The sequence below is a fragment of the Cinclus cinclus genome, chromosome 13, assembly GCF_963662255.1.
Source record: "Cinclus cinclus chromosome 13, bCinCin1.1, whole genome shotgun sequence".
Classification (NCBI taxonomy): domain Eukaryota; kingdom Metazoa; phylum Chordata; class Aves; order Passeriformes; family Cinclidae; genus Cinclus; species Cinclus cinclus.
In genome coordinates, this window is record NC_085058.1 from 7,072,757 (window position 1) to 7,097,721 (window position 24,965).

General features: G+C 39.3%; 1 protein-coding gene across 1 annotated transcript; it reads left to right on the plus strand.

Annotated features, from left to right (window-relative positions):
* Positions 1-8,785: 8,785 nt before the first annotated feature.
* Positions 8,786-24,224, plus strand: LOC134049080 (threonine--tRNA ligase 1, cytoplasmic-like). The gene is made up of 19 exons (XM_062501276.1): positions 8,786-9,041; positions 9,715-9,807; positions 10,558-10,748; positions 11,321-11,444; positions 12,587-12,708; positions 13,502-13,619; positions 14,707-14,771; positions 15,462-15,540; positions 16,768-16,914; positions 17,547-17,645; positions 17,969-18,135; positions 18,645-18,807; positions 19,536-19,673; positions 20,095-20,172; positions 20,272-20,372; positions 21,492-21,596; positions 22,351-22,423; positions 23,126-23,240; positions 23,357-24,224. Exons 1-19 carry the CDS (start codon positions 8,790-8,792, stop codon positions 23,503-23,505), a joined length of 2,379 nt encoding a protein of 792 aa, XP_062357260.1. The 5' UTR covers positions 8,786-8,789; the 3' UTR covers positions 23,506-24,224.
* The last annotated feature ends 741 nt before the right edge of the window (positions 24,225-24,965 follow it).

Below are 24,965 nucleotides of genomic sequence, written 5' to 3' on the forward strand. Positions count from 1 at the left end.
CTATTTGTCTATTACTTCCCTAATGTGATTCTTTAGCTGCAGGCATTTCTTAATGGGTTTGGTTTTATAAGTGAATTGCTTTATGTAGTTAGAGGACTAGTGCTACCAAATGAATCTTTTAAAATCCAAATAGCACATATTCAGATAGTGGATGGCTACAAGTCTCAAGTCTCCTAGAACTCCTGTGAATGTCTATGAAGAAATGAGTTCTGATTGGGATTTCATTAGTTGTGGGTACAGATCAGCCCATACTGCACAATTTGGGCCCATACTGTAAAATTTGGGCCTGTACTGTACAGTACAAAGTGTCTTCATACTCTATTACCATTTCGTGTTTCACTGCTACTCGGGATGAACTTAACCTCATACAACTGCAATTTTTTCACAAAAATTTCACAGTCATTAATTTTTATTACATTTCTAAAAGCTAGTGTAATCCAGTCACTAGCTGAAACTTAACAAAACTAACCTAGGCATGCAAAGGTATTAAAGCCTTCATAATTTACTCTTTATGTGCTACTGACACATCAAAACAGGACAGCTGTTAACTACTTTTCAAGACCTTTCTCAGAAAAATTCTTAGTTGAACAGAATTTCTTAGCAGCTGATGAGCTGTTGTGAGCTGTATTCCATTCTCAGCTTGATTCCTTATTGAATTAGGCAAAGCGTGACTCCAAACACACAACTGCAAATGCTGGAACTGATATTAACTATATTAAATTAAGCACTTTAGGATTTTCCAAGGTTTTATTTCTCCTCTTTTTATGTTCAATCTCTGAAGAAGGGACTTAAATACCAGTATCCCAGCATGTATCAGGTTACATACTGTTCTTACTGAGGTCTTCCTCAGTTTCTATTCATCTGAAAGTAAATGAAAATAACAGAAACTGTGATATTAACTTAGGCTCTCTGCCACACTCCAGTAAAATGTACAAATAAAATATACTTCTACGTATGTACTTAGCCCTTGAACACTGAAAATTATCAGTGTCATCAATGCATTACATCACTACTGAATACCTGTAGCAAAGACCAGGGTTGATCCCCAGCATTCAACAGCATCCAAAAATCAACATCCAAATATGTTCCTTATACAAAGCAGAACTGTACTTTACAAATGCCAGGTAAAATGAAATGCAATTGAAGCCTTGAAAGCTTCAGAGGTACTTCACTGATGCAGAAACTAAGTCATGGGAAATATGATTATTAAAGACATCATGACAGCGATAATTTTAACCTGTATTTGTTGAATGATTGGTTCAGTTGCTCCTCAGCAGAAAGGCTTCCTTCTTGGTCACTCATCTGACAGGTTTCATGAAGCTCCATATCTGCTACAGCTCTCAGTTTTGTTTGCTCTGATAACCATGGGAAATGCATACGATCTGGATAACAATAAAGAGATTTCTCTAATAGCTGATGCATAATTCAAAATAACATCTACAGTTTGATGTAATTCTGTTAGTGATGTTACATTCGGATAACTGACTGGTTTAGGTAAACACAATCTCTTTTGACCTTCTATACGTAGTTTTTTTCCTATTCATATTTCCAATAGACCTGAGATATACAGATCAGACAATTTATGGAAATTTGGAAATAACAAAAAAAGTCTTAGTCCACAGGAAATTCTGTCTGGCCAATGAAGAACTGACTTTCTATTGTATTGTATGAGCAAGTAGTAACCAACTGTTTCTCCCCATGAAATCACTAGGGGCTTTGTTTTATATTATAGTGAGAATTGTAAGTAAAGGAATCAAGTCACTAATCTTGAGGTATCAGTGGTGCTGTAACACCCCTTAAGTTATACCTCACTTACTGTGAGGGTAATTCTTTGAAATAATGAGGTGAAAGAGTTCAAAGTGGTGTTAAAACAGCTAGGTGCAAGCAACACTACATCCTTTGGTGGCCACATTTCTCTAGCAGAGTTCACAGTTTTTGCAATGAGCTACATTAGTCCAGAGCCTGAGTGACCTCTTGGAGCCACGCCACATTTCCAGCACCTGTCAAATGGTTCTTTCTGTAGGGCATGCAGACAATGGAAACACATTAAAATAACCGTAGCTGCCAACAGGGGCAGGTCCAGAGAACAGAAATTGGCCCCCACTGTACATGCAGCTGATGAATAACAGGAATTGATTCTATTCTCTGTGCTCAGTCAGCCTGCCATAAAGAGTGTCTCTAACAAGTACAGTAGGCAGGATGGCACTGCTCTGGTAGCTGCGTGTTGATGCCACATGGCACAGGCATAGCAGCTTCTTGTCATGCATCTAGACTGCATTCCTTCCTTTTGATTCCTTTGCCCTATCAGTCAGCTTTTAGGGGTGGAGACAAAAATTATTGTAATGGAAATAATGAACAATGGTCTTTTTCGTCATATCTTTCTGTGCACTTTGCAACAAGATTTCTCAAAATTGATCTATAAAAATCCACAATGTCATAACACATAATGCGTTTTTAGTTGAATCTGCAACATATGCATGCACGAATTTAAACAGATTATTTGCATGAATTAATGTGAATATATAGCATGTGTGTTTCTTTGCCTGTTATCTAGTCAATTATTACTAGCAAAAACAGATTCTAGAACTAGCTTTGCACATTTGATATGCACCACTGGGGGAGGGGAAGGAGGAAAGTGTAATAGTGGCTGAGCTGAGGCAGCCTGAGGCATTTTTCTGCCTGCACAAGGCACAGACAGACAGAATGGATTGGGGACGCTGTTCCAACAGTATCCTTTACTCTTTTGGAAATGTGCTGTGTTTGTGTTCTCCTTTTTCTCTGTATCTCCTGTGATGTAGTCAGGAACAGAGTCTTGGACTTGCACCCCACAGCTGAGGCCATCCCCCTTTAGAGCAGTACTACCCCCAAACCCACTGGAAGATTGAAATCTGTCCTGTGACAGGCCCCTGCACAATCTGTTTAGGTGCCATAGAATAAAAATCTCCCTGCACTCTCTCCTCAGTTAATTTAGAGGAAGCCCAAACTTCATCCTAAAGAGTGTATTCCAAGTGACCTGGCTTTATAATGTATTTATAATCAATTGTATTTATAATTTTATGCTTGTCTTTAAAAATGATAGCATAAAGAGGCCCTAGATAGCCTTTTTATAACAGGATTGTCGGTGAAGTACATGTACATTGTACATGTATTAAGTTCCCCAACAACATTTGTGAAATTCCTTTGATTTTCTTGTTACTGCCATAAAACCTTACTGTAAATTGATCATGAAAAGTTACATTAAATGGGCTTCTTTTCATAATTAAATTAGGGTAAAATGTCTGTTGCCTTCTCATGTAATTAGAACTCCAGCTGTCCATTTTAAAATTAATCGGGTTGTCATGAGATGGCACAATGTAGCTATTTTAAAGGTCAAAATGGTTTTATATTCCAATTTTTTGTATTTAGTTTATGAATATTTTACAGGGCTCAGACTTACTTCTTTTATTTATAAATACTTGTAATTTTAAGGTGTTTAAATCTGGAACTGAATAGATCGACAAAAGATGTGACTATTTTAATCACATTCTAAAAGGACATTCTCCATATATAACCTTTGAGCACAACCCTGCAGTCATTGCTGAGAAAAACTCCAGCTGACTTGATAGACTGAAATTTAGAATTTAACAGACACAAAATATAAAAATAGGTCCATAAGATATAATTGTAAGCACTCTATATATTTTTCACATTATCTTTGCTAATATCTTGCAAAATATTGTTCCGCAAATAAGTACAGATAGTGCCTGATGTCTAAATAACCTTTTGATTAACTTCAGGTATATAGTTGGTATTTAGCAATCCTTTTCCACACAGTAGTTTACAGACAGATACAGTAAATAACGGGATTTACAAGAAAAATGTGAAAGGGATCACTTATTCAGGCATTATGCTTACAGAACTTCTCAATCTATTTTTAAATATTTCAGAAAGGGGAAGGAACGTAAACAATCAGTGCCACATTTCTTATCTAAGTGTTATCAGTAATAGTTAGAAATCCTTTCCCTTATCCTGCTTTTTATTTATTTATTAGTAGCAGAAATTTGAGTATTCAGCATTTTATCAATTTAAATATTCTAAGTATAACATTAAAATATATTTAATCCTTTTTCTCCTGATTACTTTCTCTTTTATAACAAAGAGCCATAAATGCAGCAAATACTATCTCTGATTTAGTGCAAGAGAGAAAGTAAACACTAATTATAGCAAATAACTATTAGTGTCAAAGGATTGCAAGACATTACCAATATACACTTAAGCATTTCAGAGCAGACATTGACCTTACCTTCATAGCCAAGAAGAAAGCATGTCAGCAAGTTAGGAGAGACCTCCTCCAAAATGGAACAAAAGGCAGAGAAAGCACCTGGGCCTTTTAAATACAGTTTATCTAGAAAATATTCAGTTTTCTTCTTGTAGCTCTCCTGGGACCAAATGTCTTTGTATTCCTCCAAGGAAAAGACTCTCTTGTAAACCAAATATGACAGCACTTTGTTCACATCCAGCTCTTCCAGTATTTTCTCTCTCTGATTGCTTGGTATTTCAGAAAGCCACTTACTCCTGTTTTCATTTTCTCTCCTGGTAGATTTTGCACAGTTGTAAAACCAAGACTTGGCTGTTCTTCCAAACATTTTGATATTTAAATAGAAAATAGAAAATTCTACTTCTGTGTTTATTGTGCAGTATTCAGTATGCAAAATAAACATAATGTGGATGGCTAGAATGCAAATACATACTGCTGTCTGTGATTATTGTAATTCCAATGGAATAAAGAAGGCCTACATACAAATTATAAAGAAATCTAGCTCAATGCCTGCAGCCTCCTAAGAGGATTACATTACACTAATTAGCCCTTTACAACTGTTAACAGCTTCTCAACCGTAATGATGAGACTGAGAATTGCTTAGTTACTGTTACTTTTTAATTCTGTAACTGATCTTCAAAGATATCTCTTCGGAAAAATAATTCATTCTAGAAGACAGCTGATCAAACTGAAATAATCTGTACAAGCTGGTCCAGGACATAAAAGAAAGCATCCTTTGTACACTTTGATTTTATATTCCTCAGAGGCCATACCCAAACTAGAGTACAAATGCTCTCTATTTCTCATTCTTCCATAAAATATTAGCTTTAATATGCAACGGAATTACACATTTAGAAAGCATGTTTCTGTATATATCTTGTAAACCTACTTGCAAAAGGTGGAAAAAAAAAGTTACAGAATTAAGACCTTTTTTTGTGAAGGTAAATGCATAGCTACTAAGAATATCAACATTTCTGCATGCCTAGATATTTATGCCATTTCCAAGCAAAATAAACCATGTAGCATCTATTTCCTGAGCCAGGTTTAACAGTGGAGATTACTGCAATCCCAGTGGAGGTGTTCTGCCACTGATAATCATTCACTGAGGATCACCCATTACATAACCTCCCTTATGCAAATGCTCCTTAGTACAGGGACTTCTCAGTCTTGTTTTCATACTTTCTGTCAACATAAATTCCCTGTATAGAAAAGCTATAAATACTTCCTGCCTCCTCCTCCTGTTTCTTAGTCTATTTTTAATATTTCTATTGCTTCCAACTGATAATGCATCCATGGCCTTGCTCATGTGTCCTTACCTGCACTTTTCTAAAGGGTAGTTTATCTGTTGTGGAGCAAACAAAATTATTTTGCCAAGCTTTTAGTCCTATGAGTTTTAAAATATTTTCTGTTCTTGTGATCTTAAGTTGCAATCACTGTATCCTCCTGTCAGGCTTCTTCTGTTTCCAAAATTTCAACTATTTATTAGTAAACATTAAAGTTGACCACGGGCCATATCATAATGCAGGAATTTTATTGTGCATTTGAGCATCCAGTTATCCAGCGAGGCTTCACAGAATTGTTTGGCAGCATTGCCTGTCACCTTGTGGTTGTTTGCAGATACAACAAGCCGCTGTGTGACACATCATGTGGAGCAAGGACCACGGGACTGTGCGTTATTTGAAGCAATATTAGTGGTCCCAGTTTGCAATGTTAAGGCTTATCGGCCATAGCAGTGAGATTCTCACGCTCCTGTGATCATCTCAGGTAGAGCTCCCCGTGCTCTGCACGACATCACACACCAGAGAGGACCCCGTGGGGGAGAGAGATGGTACAAAGCATCTGCTATGGTTGGGAGCCATCCTAGCCATGAGCCGGGGAGCACAGCTAAACCAGGCTCATCTGCACAGGGCAGAGAAAGCAGCCAACCTGTCTGGCATTTCTCCTAGGTAGCCTTTGAAAGGAAGGGCTCTTTCATTCTCTAAATTCCCTCTGGCTTTGAATGTACACAGAGGTAGCACAGGTTTTTTTCTCTCTTCAGATTGTTTCTGTCTCAGAAATTCTACTAATTAACACATTATCTCATGAGATAAAAGATCTTGATAGAGGATACTCGTGCTCCACATATGTTAGGCAGCATCCTCTGAATCAGCCTTCTCAGCCTCTACAACTTCAGAGGGGAAGTTTTTCCATTACTTCACTAAATATTAGAGCAAGCCCAAAGTTACCTGTTTTCTGGTTCATAAGGGACTACCCAAAGATAAGACACAGAGGATGTAACCAGAATACATTTCTCAGAGTTTAATTTAAAAACAAACCTGTGTTTATTTTATTGTGCTGATAACACTGCTTGTCATCAGTATCTTAGGCAGAGTAATTAATTCCGTACAGTAGTGAATTTAAAAATTAAAGTAACAGGTAACCTATCAAATTAATAATGAAATTGATTTCTAAAGGAAGCTATAGGTTACGTTTTATTTTCACACCTGCCAGTCCAGACTCAAAGACACAAAAACCTTGATATAGAAGATACAGATACCTTGCTATAGTGAGAGACAGACAGGTGATGTCAAAGTTGCGTCTCTTCAGAAAAGGAAGGAGGAATTGGTGCAAATGAAAAAAGTGCATAAGTTAAGTTTGCTGAGGTATATTAACTTAAAATGTGTGAGTATGCACTATAAGAGTGTCTTGATGCTCTGAATAATTGACTTTTTTCTTCCAAAGGAATACAATTTTCTGAGCCAGAAATGTCCCTTCCCCCCCACCCCCCCTTTTTTTTTGGGTTAAAGAAATATTCCTATAATCTCAAATGTGTTCTTATAAAATTTTAAAAATCACGAAGATTTTAAGATGTATCAAGTTGCAGACAATTACAAAATTCGTCTTTCTGCCTTCTCACATACCATATTGTTATTTCCCATCGTGTAAATATAAGAATTAAATGCTAAAATTCTGATTTGGTAATTGCCAATTCGGTAATAAAAATCCACATCTTTTGAAGTCTGAGTATAGGTTAAAGATGAAAATTTGAGAGTGTGTGTTGAGAAACCGAACTCAGAAAAGTGAATGTGAAGTACAATCAAGGGAGGAAACCAGGTAAACTGAAGATGCCGAGGAAGTGTTTGAGATAATAGGATACATGGAAGTAGAAGGTGGGTATAGAAGATTTGCGATGGAGATCTATTCTTTTCCCAGGGTCAAGGAACTGAGATATTTAACTGCAATGACTTGTAAACGATGCAGCAAGGCTGCTGGGCTATAAGGGTTCTACAATCCTCCCAAACGCAGAGTCCTAACACCTGGCAACTTAAACCTCTTCTAATTAGCACCTTAGTGCTAAATTCTGCAATTTTTGCTAAGATGCTGAATAGTTTAAATCATCCTAATTTCGTAGGAAATTTCGTGTCAGCCAGGAAGCATCCACTACAAATAAGCTCTGGCTGTGTTTATTTGACATCGAAGTCAAATAAGGAAGCAATTAGACCAACACGTTTTAACACTGACATTGTTTCATAAAGCGTTCAAGAAAGATTGGATGTGGCGCACGGTGTCGCGGTCCTGTTGACGCCGTGGTCCTCGGTCATAGGTTGGACTCGATGATCTCAGAGGTCTTTTCACCCTAATTGATTCCGTGGATATCGACACTTCCCAACGACCCGGCCTCGCGTACGCTGATTAATCACCAGCACAGCAGCCAGGGCCCCAAAGAGCCGTCGGCTCGGCCAGGAGAAACAGCGATGCGAGCAGGGACAGGGACACGGACAGGGACAGGGGACAAGGACAGGGACACGGACAGGGGACAGGGACACGGACAGGGACAGGGGACAAGGGACAGGGACACGGACGGGGGACAGGGACAGGGACAGGGGACAAGGGACAGGGGACAAGGGACAGGGACACGGACAGGGACACGGACAGGGACAGGGGACAGGGACACCCACACCCACGCCCACTCCCACTCCCACTCCCACACCCACTCCCACTCCCACACCCACTCCCACTCCCACACCCACTCCCACACCCACTCCCACACCCACTCCCACTCCCACACCCACTCCCACTCCCACTCCCACACCCACTCCCACACCCACTCCCACACCCACACCCACTCCCACACCCACTCCCACTCCCACACCCACACCCACACCCACTCCCACACCCACTCCCACTCCCACACCCACTCCCACTCCCACTCCCACTCCCACACCCACACCCACTCCCACACCCACTCCCACTCCCACTCCCACACCCACACCCACTCCCACACCCACTCCCACACCCACACCCACTCCCACACCCACACCCACTCCCACTCCCACTCCCACACCCACACCCACTCCCACACCCACTCCCACTCCCACACCCACACCCACTCCCACACCCACACCCACTCCCACTCCCACTCCCACACCCACACCCACTCCCACAGCCGCAGCCGCGCCCGGCGGGGCCCAGGGCAGCGGGCGGGGCCGGGGCGGAGCGCGCCGGGGCCAAGATGGCGGCGGCGGCCGCTGAGGCGGCGGAGCTGAGGCTGGCGCGGCAGGAGCGGGAGCTGCGCTGGCTGGCGGCGGAGGTCGGGCGGCTGAAGGAGCCGCAGGACCCGCTCTGCTCCGGCAGCGCCAGCCCCGAGCTGCAGCGGCTGCGGGCCGAGAACGAGAAGCTGCGCTACCGCCTGCTGCACCTGCGCCGCAGCCTGGCGGCCGAGCTGGGCCGGGCGGCGCCGGCGCAGCCCCCGGCCGGCGGAGAGGTTGGGACGGTGACCCCGGGCGGGAAGGGACGGGACGGGACAGGGACAGGGACACCGACAGGCCGGGCCGCCTGTGCCAGCCCCCGGGAGCAGAAACCCGTCGCGGTGTCTGCCCGCAGCGCTGGGCAGCAGTCTCTGCCTTGGCGCCGAGGCGGCGGCTTCGCAGGATCATGGAATGGTTTGGGTTGGGAAGGACCCTGAACATCATCTCGTTCCAGCCCCCTTGCCGTGGGCGGGGACATCTTGCACTAGACCAGACTGATCCAAGCCCCGGCCTGGCCTTGAACGCTGCCAGGGATGGGAATCCGCAGCATCACCGGGAAGCCTGTCGGAGGGTGACCGAAACTTTCGGTCACACGGCTGAAAGTTGCTGTGACTGCTCGCTGCTCCGGTTTGATATCCTACGGCCTCGCTGGGGCAATTTTTCTGGTGATAGTTGTAGTAGTACAGTTTGGGAAATTGTGTTGAGAGGACTTGGTCAGCAACATTGCTGTGTCTGCAGAACATCAAAAGGATGCAGTTTAGAAATGCAGTGAGAAGTCTTTATACTAAGGACACACCTCATTCCCTGTAATTGCCTTTATAACACAGTATTATACTGGTTTGGTTTGTTTTGACGATTGCTGGAAAAAAGGTATAGTAGGGGTATACTTTGTATTATCACTGTTTTCAGAATGTCTCCAATGCAAGTCCAACTGATGCAGTGATTCAAATTAAAGAGGAAAAGACCCAAGAAAATGAAGCTGTGAACCAACACCAGGATGATGTAAGTGATTCTTTAATACCACATAATAATGTAAGTGGTTGTTGGCCAGGTTCAGAAAAGGTGCTCAAATCTGGAATACTTTGCTGTATTTTGTAATCCCAGCTTTTGGGAAGAAGACTTGCTATAGTACAGTAGAGAAAACTCACATTATTCAAGAGCTTCATCTTGCATTAGTAAGTTTACTTAAATTTCTATATTTCATGTAATGAAAGCGTTTGGGTCATTGGAAAATAAAGGTCATGGTTTTGTGGTGCCTAGGGAGAGTGATGGTTCATGAGCAGTTAAACAGCATTCATGATGGCTGAAAGGATGTTGGCAGCACTGCTATAGTACAATAGAACATAATAAATCACCTTAAGCTAGAATATAGGAGCCTTCATGTGAACTGTCTGCCTTGAATCTGATGTAGTGGCTGAAGTGAGGGCTTCTTGGAGTGATCCAAATTTCTCCAGGACGTCTGCCAAATGCAAATTTTGGGTCAGGATTATAAGCTGCTTTCTGAGGTCCAACTCACAGACCCATTTAGGCCTAGATTGATGAAAGTGCATGGAAAATTGGAAAATCGTATAAAATAGTCAGCAAGTTGGATGGAACTATCCTGTATATTTATAAATGCTTTACTGAGTTTTAGTATAAATTCTAGTACAGTTAAATCTGGACAAGTTGGAATCTCTGGGGATACACCAACACTGTAAATCCTTTTATTCTTTTTGTCTCACAAATATGTGTGATCAAATTTATGTGTTACAGCTCCAGTGTGTGCCAAGCTTCATAGAAGACAGACTGAAGCTTTATGAAGTACTGAAAAAAGAACACGATGCTTTGCTGGCTTACAGAGCAGCCAACCAGAGCAAATCTATCAAAATTACCCTGACAGATGGAGAGGTGGTTGAAGGGGAATCTTGGAGAACCACGCCATATCAATTAGCTGTAGGAATTAGGTAACCTGCACATTCAAGGAGTTGTACTTTTGTAGTAATAAAACTTATTATGGTTTGTCTCTTACCTTGTTGTATAAAATGTATGTCACAGTCAATGGGTGAGGGCTCCCTTAAACTGGTTTGATTGGGAAGCATTGACACTTCAGCTTCATGCAGTAGAAACAGCTAGTTTCAGTTCTGAGTGATGCTTGGGGTTCTGTGCTGGGATCATAATGCTTGCCTCCAATTAAATCTGTGACACTGCTAGGAATTAAGAGACGTTGGAAGTTTTGTGAGTTAGCAGATACAGTAGAACCTGTTGTAAGGAGCAGCCTTTCCTCCAGATCCCCAGCACTGAAAGCTGTTGGAATAAAACCTTTCAAGACCTTAAGGTTCTATACCTTAAAAGTAGGCAAGAGTTTAAGAAGACCACAGAAACAAAAGTTTAAGGTGTTCAGGTGCTACAACAAAAGTTTAAGGTGTTCAGGTGCTACAAGATGTGGATGTGGTCTCACGGGTTTTAGAAATCTAAAGTGTTTTACAAATCTGAACCTGAGTATTCTTGTATCTTGTTTTCTCTTCTGTTTCTTTAGCCAAGTGTTGGCTTCAAATGCAGTCATAGCCAAAGTGAATGGTGAACTCTGGGACCTGGACCGTCCACTGGAGGGAGATTGTACTCTAGAGCTGCTCACCTTTGATAATGAAGAAGCCAAAGCTGTGAGTAAACACTTTCTGGTTTCTGCTTGATTAAAGAAACTAGTGACATAAAATTGATTGCAGCATTAAGCTTTTAAAATCTTGAATTAAAAAAAAAATAGCCACAAAACTATTCAAGTAAAGTATTTCCTAGGATTCAACAAAAAGGATTATATACAAAGTACCTGTAGTCTGAGAGTCAGTAAAATCTTTGTGTTCCTTTCATCCTTTTACATAAACAAGTTATTCCTCAAAGGAGTTTGTACAGAAGGCCTTGATTTGTATGCTAACTTGAAACAGTCTATGGTTTGGCTCAGTGCATTTGAAGATCAGACAGTGAAAGCAAAGTAAGGCAGTCTCTACCATTTTCTAAAAACTGTCCAATATTAGACTTGAGTCATAAATAAAATCGACACCTCCTTGTACTGACACTGTTTATTAGACCCTTAAGCAGACGTATCTTAGTCAATTAAGCTATACATGTACTTAGCAACGTGACCAAGATTTTTCTTTAATGGTGTTCAGTCTGAAGCTTCTGTTACCTTTATACGCTAGGATTGGACTTCAGTTTTGTCAAAGAATTCTTCATGTGATGAAGCTTGTTGGAGACATTTCAGGAGCCTGTAAAGGCTTTATCTTGTAGCAGTAGCTCTGAAATAGTCTGAGTTAATAAGAACTCAGAACATTGGATTGGTGTTGATCTACTGTGTTGTTGGCTTTGCTTTTTTGACATTTCAGGTAACGTAGTTTACAGACCCATGAGCAAAAGTACTGATTGTGAACAACGGCAGCTTAATTGGCTAAACTGCTTTAGATGTGATTAGTGGTGTATAGACTCTGATGAAATTAACTTAAAAATGAGTAAGGTACAGTAAGTACTAAGTTGAAGGAATTGTGCAGAGGTATAGTCATCCTCTTTCAGACTTTTTCAGAAGTATGGTGGACCTCTAGTGCTACATCTGCCATTATATTGATCATTTACAGTACTTCAAAATGAAAAGATAAAGTTGTTTTACTTCTCTCAAAATTTGAACAGCATTGGTTCCAGTCTATCTGTGGTTCCATTGTCCTATCTGCAGATATATCTCTAGTTTGTTTTTTTCTTCTTTTTAGTTACACAGTGCCATTGACCTCATGGTTTGCTCACCTGACTTCATTTGCAGGTTTATTGGCATTCAAGTGCTCACATTCTTGGAGAGGCCATGGAAGGATATTTTGGGGGCTGCTTATGCTATGGACCACCAATTGAGAATGGATTTCATTATGACATGTATATTGAAGACAGGTAAAATTACAGTGTCTTAGAACTTTAATACTACATATTAAAGCTCAGTGCTAGAATTATTTTCTTTGTTTCTGCATGTTAAATTATAATTGTGTCTCTAATGTGATTTGAATCATGGTTTTCTATGTATACAGTTCAGTTGAGTCTGTGTATATATTTAAATTCAGAAGCAGTGTTCAGACACCTGCTCTGTAAGAGTTGAAGCTGTTCTATGTTCTGTGGAAAAAATGCAGTGTTTGGGTTGAACTTTCTGAAGTACCTGTGATGCAAAGGGGATGGTTTCCTTGAAGAGTCATGCAAGTTTGGTTCCCAGGGGCCATAGTCACTGTAAATAGTAACTTATCTAGGTGTTTACTACTTTTCTAATCCTTGTACACAGCATTACAATTCTGTTTTTTCCTGGTTTATCTTTCTGTAAGCAGGGAGAATACTGAATCTGCATGAGCTGATAAAGTGGCTCTTGTGGTTGGGTTGGGCCTTTTATCCCCTTCGTTTGTTTTTCTTCTTAAATCATATGTGTACTTTGAGCTATAGGTCTTCTAGATATTTAATCATGTGAAAGACTGTTCCAGGAATGATTGCAATGAGTTTGTTCGGAGTGGTACTATCTGTATTTCTGGGTTTAGTGTCTGAAAATACAGCTGATTGTAAGTAACTAAGAAAAAAAATACTGTGAGAAATCACAACACATTCTGTGTTTTTCAACTTAGACCATTAGAAACTAGTCACTTGAGAAAATGGGAGTGTCAAGATAAGTAATTTATATTTCTTTTACCTGTGTCTTTTTATCTAGAAGTGTATCTAGTACTGAATTTCCACTCCTAGAGAACCGTTGTAAAAATATCATAAAAGAGAAACAAGCTTTTGAAAGGCTGGAAGTCAAAAAGGAGATCCTGTTAGACATGTTTAAGGTAAATCTTCAGAGTAGCTGTGGATCTGGTGCAATGATCCTTTTAAATGTAACTTTTTTGAAAAATTGTCATGTTACTACATTATGGTCGTGGGTTGCAGACAGGCACATGACAAAATACACCAAGGGTCACTGACAAACAGCTCTAGTTCATTGTTGGGCACCCCCTTTTATATGAGGGGTTCCAAATTCTTGTGCTTACACATGCGGTTAGTTGAGATCTCTGCACCACTCAGCTCCCTGGCCAATGATGTGTCTGCGTTCAGGATTGAATGGGATTACCTGGGGTCCTGTTGGACTTTAAATCTCACCTGTCCCTGTCTTAGCTGGGGTCTTGTTGGACTTCAAATCTCACCTGTCCCTGTCTTAGCTGGGGTCCTGTTGGACTTCAAATCTCACCTGTCCCTGTCTTACCTGGGGTCCTGTTGGACTTCAAATCTCACCTGTCCCTGTTTTACCCCAGGACTTGGTCACTTCTGTTCTCTAACAAACTGGGCTGGTTGAATGGATTTACTGTGCAGCTCCAGACCAGCTGTGCTGTGACAGCATGTGACTGACTCATCAGAATAGTACCTGTCTAGTAAAACAAAGAAAAATGTTCTTTTTCCCCTCTCCATATGCCTCTCAAGTGTTCAGGATGTTTTCAAGCACTTATAAACACAATTCTGTATTCCACAAAAACACACCTCAAGCTCAATGAAATAATAAGTAAATGAAAGGCATACATTTCTTCTGGCTCACTTGTGAAGACAGGTCAGAAAAGGCTTTAACTCTAGTTCTGTTTTATTCAGTGAATATCACCAGTCTCACTATGCAGTCCAATTGCTTTTCACAAGTGCTTTGGGGTGCTCAGGTGGTAATCACAATCCTCAACACACCCTCAGGGGAGTTAAGATGCTTCTGTCTCTTTTCCCCTCCACTTTTGCAACTCTTCTGAGAAATACATTTTTTTTGTTTTGGTTTGGTTTTGTTTTTTTAGTTAGGAGTGTCTTTTACTGGTGCACTTGTATTATTAAAATCTAATGTTTAAAGACAATTGTATTATACATTTTATTGACGTTTCTGGCTTTTCATGTTTCCACACACAGTATAACAAGTTTAAGTGTCGTATCCTTAATGAGAAGGTGAAGACACCAACTACCACAGTATACAGGTAAAGAAATATACTTGAAAGGTGTTATAAATTATTTTTATAGCTAATTAATTTAATTTGAGAGAATAATTGGTGGGGGTTTTTTTATTCTAAGTTCTGAATTCTTGTGTGATTGGGACTTAAGTTTGCAATTAATGTTGCTACTTTAAGTAATGTGAGTTGTTTTTTTTTTTCTCTGCTGGGACAGATTAGGTCTCGATTTATGGACAAATGTCAAATTCAGTTTTTATTTTTTCCCTCTGGTTTCAGAAGAGTTGAAATAAGTTGCCATCTCTGACATTAGCTTGCTGCATAATGATAAAGCTAACTAGCTCAATGTGGGGTGAGGCACTTGCTCATTCATTTGCTTGTTAGCTGGTTGGAAAATGGCAAAACTATTTTCTGTTTGATGTGCATAGTTTAAAATTTCGTGGCCAACTTGAACGAGTTCACGTATGGAACTATATGAATTGGCAGATGTTTTATGATGCTCTTCAAAATGGATCAAGTATGCTGAGTGTTTACTGAGTGAATATTCTACTCCAAATAGAAGGCACAGTTACTTTTAAGGGGCACTGAATTTGCTGCGTGCTGCATATTTCTATTTACTGGCATGTTTGAATGCGTCAAATACAAACTTGTGTGCCATTTGTGACTGTACAGAAAAATGTTGGATTGCTTGGAAAACACTCTCTTTGTTTTGGCATATAGATGTGGTCCATTGATTGATCTCTGCAGGGGTCCACATGTGAGACACACTGGAAAAATTAAGGCACTTAAAATAATTAAGGTAAGTTTAAATTAACTGTGCGTTGAAACAGAAATAAATTATCAGTTGATTTATTTATGTATTTATTTTTCCTGAGCTGATTATAGTAGGATTGGTCCTTTTTTATTGTTTTCTCTGCTTACTGTACAACAGTTCTTCATTTGTTTCCCAGCACCTATGGTACAAGTAGAACTACTGACTTTGACCACTTATCTATGTCTGGTATTTACTGATTCTTGACTGAGACAGGAGTACTTCAGTGAAAGTCAACAGTGTGGGTTTTTTATCAGAGTATTAGTGTAGTAACATGCACATTTAGACTGATGAAGAGCACTGCAAAACTAGTCTAGCTGGTGGTGACCAGATGAGCTGTGAAGCCAATTCTGCCATGCACAGGAGACAAGTGCAGTGCCTAAGCTCCTGTGGCAGGACTGTGCCACTATCTCTGACCAGCACTGCACTTCACAGGACAAATGTCCTGGTTAGTCTGTACCAGCTGTCACATCTGAGTGCTGGGGGTGTACATGCTCTGTTCTGCAGTAAGTGAACATCAAGATACTCATTGGGTCAGAAAATAGTATTTTGGCCTTGTCAGATGGTATCTTCCAGGTGCAGAGATAAAGTGGACCTTGGCAGGTCTGCAAGTGCTGCTGTAAAAAAAAAGGCATCGTTTCCAGGAAAGCCAGAGACAGTGTTTGCAGAGGCCTCTGAATTAATGGTGTGGTTTAAGTTGCTCACAGATGCTAATTTTGATAACATTATTAGATTGAGCTCTTTGGAACTTTCATAATTGTGGCTTTTGCTGGCTTCCTAACTGAAGTGTATGGAACTCTTGAGTTCCAGAGCTTAAGTGGGTTAAAGATTAGAGGGTTAAAACTGCTCAGATTTAACTAGGAGAGTTAGGTTTGTTTCACCTTTCTTGTTTCCCTACTGCATTATGTTTTCAATGTAACATGTCCTGCCTTTTTAGAAGCCATAACATAAAATAATAAAATATGCCTTGATGTGAGTTAAAACAGGGTACCTAAACAGAAAAAAATATGATTTGTCCTGCCACTTTTGCTTGTCTTCTGTTAGGATGCTGAGTAGAAGGCACTGCAAGTCTCTTTGTATTACAAACAGATGCTGAAGGGCTGCATATAATTCTTTTCCCAAGGAAAAGTGTAATAATATTTGAATGGGTTAGTGCTTATCCCTCTTCCTGGATATTATGTAGTATTATCTAAAAATATGGGTTTTGTGTATCAGAGTTCCTCTACATATTGGGAAGGAAAATCTGACATGGAAACTCTGCAGAGAATATATGGAATATCCTTTCCTGATAACAAAATGATGAAGGAATGGGAAAAAGACCAGGAAGAAGCCAAAAACCGGGATCATAGGAAAATTGGAAAGGTACACTATTCCACTATCTGCTTCTTTTATACTTCTGTTATGGAATTCCTTCTCTTCCCTTGTATTTTATTAATTTCATTCTCTTACCTTTGTTCCAGTATGATTTTTTTGTTGTTTTTTTTTTTTTTACAGTTTTAAGGGGAGCCAGTTCTATGCACTTCTTGATGTCACTTATATTTTAAAATTTTAATTCTACAAACTCAGCTTGTCACTTGCATATGAATGTTAAACTTATGATGGGAAGAAGTTAGTGGCTTTAGTCCATTAGTTTAGAGATATAAATCTTAAACCTATTAATGTAGGGTCTTTGCAGATCCTAACTAAACCACTCTATTTTTCACAGAAGACAATTTATTTGGAAATTGTGTAAATAACATGGTTTGGTCATTCTTTGTAATAGGTGTCAATTTGGGGAAATTGACATGTGTTTATATGGCCAAAGAATCAAATGGAATTTGGTGTTCTTACAAACAGATCAATTAACTGGTGTTGCTGAGAACTTGTAGATCATAAATCATCTCATTGCCATAATATTCCACCTTTGCAAACAGTGTCTTGATGTGGGTGAGGTAGTTGCATTCTGCAGTTCTCTCTGAATTGTTACTAGAGCATTCTGGTTTTAATTTACCTAGGAGCAAGAACTCTTTTTCTTTCATGATCTGAGTCCCGGGAGCTGCTTTTTCCTCCCTAGAGGTGCCTTTCTTTATAACACACTCATGGATTTCATACGGGTGAGCATATACTGATGTTACTGATGTAAGTCCTAATTATCATTTGTTGATCATTAATGATAGGCCAGTCATAGTGCTGAGCTGTCCACAGAAAGAGAAATGTGTGTAAATATATACAATATTTTCACAAGGATTATACAAATTTCACCTTTTTGAAAATAAGGCAGAGTTGAAGCTATGTTTTTCCAGTTGTGCAAAGTATACATGTGCAGTAGTCCTATCATGTCCCTGTAAATTGCCATCATAATGCCACAGTTAAAAAGAATCAAGCTTTTGCTTGTCAAAAGTTCTCTCACCTTTTATATGGTGGATTTGTTCTATAGGGGGAATATCGCAGGCGTAATTTTACTGAAGTTGTATCTCCGAACGTCTTCAACAGTAAACTCTGGGAAGCTTCAGGACATTGGCAGCACTACAGTGAAAATATGTTCTCTTTTGAGATTGAGAAGGAAACTTTTGCCCTTAAACCCATGAATTGTCCAGGACATTGGTTTGTACTCTCAAATAGAAAATGTCTTACTTTACATCATTTATCCTTTGTGGGGCTGAGGAGAAATAAGAGTATCAATACATGTTGTCATGTATGTTCATGATCCACTGCTAAGCCAGTGTGACCAGAGAGCTTCTCTTGACAGCATCCCAAAGCAGACCTTTGCAGTAAGTCTGCACTGAGCTGGGTTTGTGCATGCTAACACTAGTCTGTACCATTAGTAAATACCAGTTCTGTTGGACAGAGGTAGGCATCAGATGTGGTGTTCCAAGAAGGGTACAGATGAACCAGTCTTGATTTACTCTTGCTCTGTTTTTTCCTCAGTAGTCTTTAACAGTACATTGAGTGGTGTGCTTTTTCTGTTTGCCTGTCTTTCAGAATGTAGACAACCTGAATGCATAAATACTTAAAAATGTGATTACTGTCTGTACTGAGCTTTGTTAATTTCTGTGTTGTCTTAAATCTTCTGTAAGAAGAATAAAAGGAGGGTTTTTCCATGTTCCTTTTAGCTTGATGTTTGCCCATCGTCCCCGGTCCTGGAGGGAATTGCCTCTTAGACTTGCAGATTTTGGAGTTCTTCACAGAAATGAACTCTCAGGCACTTTGAGTGGCTTGACTCGTGTAAGGCGCTTCCAACAAGATGATGCTCACATCTTTTGCACAATGGAACAGGTGAAAAAAAAAAGCACCTCCCACATCCCCACCAATCAGCCTGAAAAACCCCCCCAAAACCCCTTTCTCTCTCCCAGTGCAAGCTAACAGTAAAAAGAAAAAAAATGCCTGAAGTATTTCAAGTCTTGATTCTTCCGTTGTGTGGTGTAATGCTGCTTTTGATGGGGTTTTTTCCTGGGTACTTCCTTTTATTTAAAAAGATGCATTGGGCAACTAAATCCCAGAAAGTAAGATTTGTTGCATTTTCAATCTCTCTCTGCAAAAAAAAAAAAAAAAACCAAAAAAAAAAAACCAAAAAAAACCCCAACCAATCAACCAAAAAACACAAAAAACCACCAAAAAACAAAACAAAAAAAACCAAAACAAAAAAAAGTTAATCCCATTGTTTTCTGTAGTAATGCTGAATAAAAACTTTATTTTGTCAGTAATGCCATAGATTTTAGTGGAATTGCATGTATAAATTGATGTACTTTAGTTCAGGATACAATTTGGTTCCATAACATCATGCTTAACAAAAATACTACTTTTCGTGCCATGCTTTGAAGCTGCAACACCTCAGATCTCTCTTTGCCCATTAAATGGATTTGGGTTTGTTGGATGTAATTTTTGATCTTTAATTCTTTCTTATTTAATGGACTCTTATGCTCTGGTTATGAGGAGTTCAGTAGATGCAATTACATGTTTATGTCAGTAAATTTTAACCTATTTTAATACGTTTTATGTTTAAGATTGAAGAAGAAATTAAGGGCTGTCTTGATTTCTTGAAGTCAGTGTATGCTGTCTTTGGCTTTACTTTTCAACTACATCTTTCTACAAGACCAGAAAATTATCTCGGAGATGCAGAGATCTGGGATCATGCAGAAAAGGTAATTAATTTAAAAGCAAACAAACAAACCCCTTAATATCTGTACTTGCAGAGACAGATATTTAACTGAGTTCTTCTATGCTAAATGGTGAAATTGCTTAAATCAGATGCTAAATACTGGAAATTCTTGTAGGAAAACATCAACTTAAATCTGAAGTTTCTATAGAAAACCTGAACTTTCAGATTCTTATTTAGCCCGTTACCTTGAACTAGATTTCTATTAATCTTTTTCTTTCTGATTAATCATATTTATACAAGGAACTACTATTTCCAGGTTATTTATCATAAATGAGCAAGTGTTTGACAATAGGGGTTGTGCTGCCTTTTAACTCCTTTTGAATTTCAAAGGCAAATGCTTTGACTTCCAGAAATGAGAGGCCCTTCTATACCTTTTTTAATTACTCTCTCCTTATTATGATTAGCAACTTCAAAACAGCTTGAATAACTTTGGAGAGCAATGGAATTTGAATCCAGGAGATGGAGCATTTTATGGTCCTAAGGTCAGTGACTCAGCATTTCAATATAACTTTGGGATGGACAGAAATGCTGATGTACTGCAGGCAAACTATATTTAGTAACTGTGTTATTTTCCTTCACAGATTGATATTAAAATCAAAGATGCAATTGGTAGGTACCATCAATGTGCTACCATCCAGCTTGACTTCCAGCTACCCATTCGGTTTAATCTTACTTATGTTGGGTGAGTGGTTAAGCTAAATATCTTCCTTCTTAAAATGAAATTAAACAATAGCTTTTGTTATCTGTAATTCCCATTATGTACTAATGCTATATTGCTCATTTAACAAATTATTAGCTTGCAAATCAGTCAGCTGGTAGGGAGAGCAAACGCCCCCAGTGAGTAGAGGAGCAAGTCATGAGCTTGAAGATATTTTCTCAGTGTAATGATAGCTCACTTTAATTGTAAATGCAGGAAAATGTTGTTGTCTGTCTTGTCTGCCAGTTTTGAAAACAATTGATCATAAGTTATGCTAAAAACCCCTCAGCTGAGTCAGTTTTCATTTTCAGCCTAGTCATTGTGTCTCCTTGGATGACACGGCACACAAATTCAAATATGCCCAAAGGAGCAAGTACATTGGTGCTAAGTGGTTCTTTATTTTATCAGATTAAATTAGTTAACTTTGAACATAAACCAAGTGCAAACAGCTTTTAGGGAAAATCTGACTGGTTTCCAGCTAGGCCCTCTGAGCAAATTTATCTTAGAGCCATGTTGACTTTAATACTCATTTTCTGGGTTGTATTTCTTGCTGTGTTTGATTTTGCAGATTATGAAGATGGGAAAGATAGAATGAGAATCTTTGGAATTGTTTGGTTCTGCAGTATGCTCTACAGTAGATGTCATAGCTTTTATGATAGGTGATAATATTGTTATAAACTGGCTTTTTTTTTTAAAAGCCATTTTTTTAAAATTTCAGGATTATAATTTAAGTGAAGTAATGAGTAATAAGGACAGGTAAAATCCTGTGCAACAAAATAAAAGCAAGTCCTAGTGAAAAGAGATGCAAGCAAGAGCATAAAACACTAAAATGCACAAAAATGGTGCTGAGTCAGTGAAGTGTCTTCTCAAATTTAGGAGTATGTCTCTGCTGCTAGCTATAGGCATGATTATTTAAAATTAGAATTCCTTTAAAAGCCCAGCTGACTTGACATACATTTTTAATAAAACCAGTAGATTTTTCACATGTATAACTAACTAAATTTTGTCTTTCTGTTAAAAGTAGAATCAAAAATGTTAGTAGGATTACATGCGTGTGAGCTAAGATAACTTTATTTAAAAAAAAACACTTTATTTTTTTTTCAGTAAGGATGGTGATGACAAGAAAAGGCCAGTAATTATTCACAGAGCTATTTTGGGATCTGTGGAGAGAATGATAGCTATTCTAGCAGAAAATCATGGAGGAAAATGGTATGTGGCACAAATGGAACTCTGAGAAGACTTTAACATAGAAACTGCATATCCTTCCTATTGTCTCATATATTATAATGCAAAAACAACACGCCTAAAATTTTCTCAAAATCAGTAAGATAGATTACAAGGAAAGTCCAGTTTTCTGGTCTGAGTTTTATGATATCCATACAATTTCATGAGACTGCAGAAAAAAAGAAAAATAATGCAGAAATAGGAGTTGTAAGTGAATGTGCAAGTCCTGCACTATTCTTGTTCCTTTTTTCTTAAAGATTATGCTTTTATACCAGGAGGATGCCAGATGTATGTAAGGAAATTATTTGTGTGTACACAGGCATTAATTAATCTTATTATGTGAAATACTTTTGTACTTATAAGATTGATCATTTTATCTTGGATAAGATCTGGAAATACTTCTTCATGAATGTATTTAAAGTACTAAGGAAGAGCTAATTCTTATTTTCAGTCCACCTTTCACTGTAAAGTTATAGATAAAAGTGAGAATCATGCAGAAAAAAATTCTGTTTAAAGTTGTGAAGTCAGCTGGGAAGAAGACAGAAGGGCCAACTTCTCCATTTGTCATTTCACTGGAATCAGTCTATTTGCTATTTTATGTGAGCTTGAGAAGAGGGAGATAATAAATGATCCAACATGCTTAGCTAACGTGAATAATTCTAGACAGGTTGAGGAACATGACTATGTGACTGGAAATGTAAAATGCACCTTTATTTCCTGTTTGTCCTATGCTGGCCAGGCCATTCTGGCTGTCTCCACGGCAGGTCATGGTTGTGCCTGTGGGTCCCTCCTCGGAACAATACGCCCAGCAGGTGAGAGGAGAGCTTGCCTCCTTATGGCAGCAGGCAGATTTCATAGATCCATAAGTACTTGTCCTAGGACAGGGAATTAATGCTTAATAACTCTGGAGACATGTTCTGGGGGAGAGGTAAACTTTTCAATAAGAAAAGTTCAGTCCAAAATTTGTATATGTCTGAATGAGGAATATGTAACTTAAAGTATTTTTGGTTCTTTAATTATATACATACTTCTGTAATTATTAAAGGAAGAAGAATCCTGGATTACAAACCTCATATAAGTAATGCTTCATTACAGTACTCTCTGCTCTAAGTAGGCAGAGCCAGTTTTTTCCATTTCCCACCATGTATGTTCTTGACTATCTCACTTTTGAACCATGGTTGGTTTTACCCCTGTCCCATGCTTTCCTTTTCATGGAAGAACAAATGTGCTGGTTTCTTCTCCTCTTTTTCCTTTCCCAGACTGGGGACGTTTTTGACATGGAGCAGCACATGTTTGATATGGATGTTATCTTGTGTTGTCTCCCAGGTTGCTGTGTGTGCAGGTTTCTTCAGATAAAGTTATTGAATTCCTTATCATAATCCACAAGAACAAAATTATGCATATGCATGAATTAATTATTGAGAGAGATCGATAATTGCAGCACTTACAAATGTATGTTGTAAACTATACAGTAATACTGAGAGTGTTTTGGTTTCTTTGGGTTTTTTTTTTAGGTTTGCAACCAATTTTTTGAAGCAGGATTTATGTCAGATGTGGATCTAGATCAAAGCTCCACATTAAACAAGAAAATTAGAAATGCACAGCTGGCTCAATATAATTTCATTTTAGGTAATTGCATCATCTTACATTTCTGAATATCATTTAAGTTTTAATGTTGGACTAAGTTTGTTCTAGGCTCATTTTCTAATGTAGATTTTTGTAATATTTTGTGCTATGTCTTACAGTGGTTGGAGAAAAGGAGAAAGCAAATAATGCTGTCAATGTACGAACAAGAGACAATAAAGTTCATGGAGAGATTTCAGTATCTTCTGCTATCGAAAAACTCAAGAAGTTTAAGATTTCACAAATACCAAATGCAGAAGAAGAATTCTGATGTTGCTGCTAGGAAAAAAAAAAAATATTAGTTGCCTGTGTGAAATGTTTCTTTCTTCCTGCACAGCAGTGATGCTCATCTGAGAGAATTTTTGGTTAATGGATGCACAAAATAAGCAAATGTAGCGCTGTTGGTTCTCCAGGAAAAGCATGAGAGGACAGATGCACCTGCCAACTCCTTTAATAATCACATGGGTTTCCAATCTGCCTGAATCACAGAATGCTTATTTAGGAAGCCCTACACCTGTGATGCGATGGGTTTGCTGTGGAAATAAGTCAGGGCTGTAGGATGGTGAGGATCAGGAGGCTGGGAAGGGCAGGGGATGCTGCTGGGAGTGCTGAGCTCCCTCAGTCACAGAGCAGGCAGCTGACTGTGACCTGGCAGCCAGAGCTTGGCAGTGCATAGGTGCCTCAGGAGCAGTTTGGATTAGGTTGTTTACTAGCTCCCGCTGGGAACAAAAAATGGGAGGGGGGGGGGGGAGGTGTGAACAGCTTGGTTGTTCCTGAATATGCGTTCACAGACCGAATGCACTGGAGTCTTTGCTGGAAGTGTCGGTGTGACAAGGCACTCATGGAGTTGGTGTGATGACTGGAGGCTGTGATGGTGGTTGCCAAGAATGCAGTTTAATTATTGTATTGTAACTGTGAGTGAGGTGTTTTATTTTTTTTCCTGTTTGCTGTTGTTTTGGCTTTTTAGTAAAACAAAAAAAATGAAAAACGTTTCTGTGTCTGTGTGTAATTTATTACTTTATCTGCTGGGAGTAGCTAGAATGGTATGTTGGACTTCAAACTGGCTGTATTTCTGTTTTGTTTATGCAGAGAAATTATTTTAAAGTTGCTGTTGCAGGCAATTGAACTGGATTTTTTTGAGAGATTGTTCTTTGCCCTTTTTTTCACTTTTGATATGCTATTGTTTAGTTAACAGGCTTAGATAGTGTTAAGTGTATTGCTCGGTTATCTAAGATAACACAGCTCTTGTTGTGATTTAAGTATCACAGCCCTGAAGCAGAAACTACAATTTAGTGCATAAATATTAACACAAATATAAAGCTGATGTTTTACTTCTGTCTCACACTCGTATACCATGTTTGATAGGTCTGTGTTTGGTTTCGTAGTCGTGGATTTGTCGATCTGTTTTTATCTCCTGCTTCTGAAAGAAAAGGGAAAAAAACACTGAAGGAGCAAGTGCTGGGAAAGCTTTCTCTTCCACACGACGGAATTAACACGTCGATTTTTATTTCTATTTCAGTATTTTATACATTCATTTGTTTTACGGCCTATGGCTTTCGTGCTCCATATATTCAGCCTGCAGCATTCAGGTTCCGCAGGCTCTTACAGCCACTCGCGGCCCCGCCGTGCCCGCCGCCGCCGTGAGGGACCGACCCCGGCCCCGCCCCGCCGTTCCCGCCGCCGTGAGGGACCGGCCCCGCCCCCGCCGTTCCCGCCGCCCCTCGGCCGGGC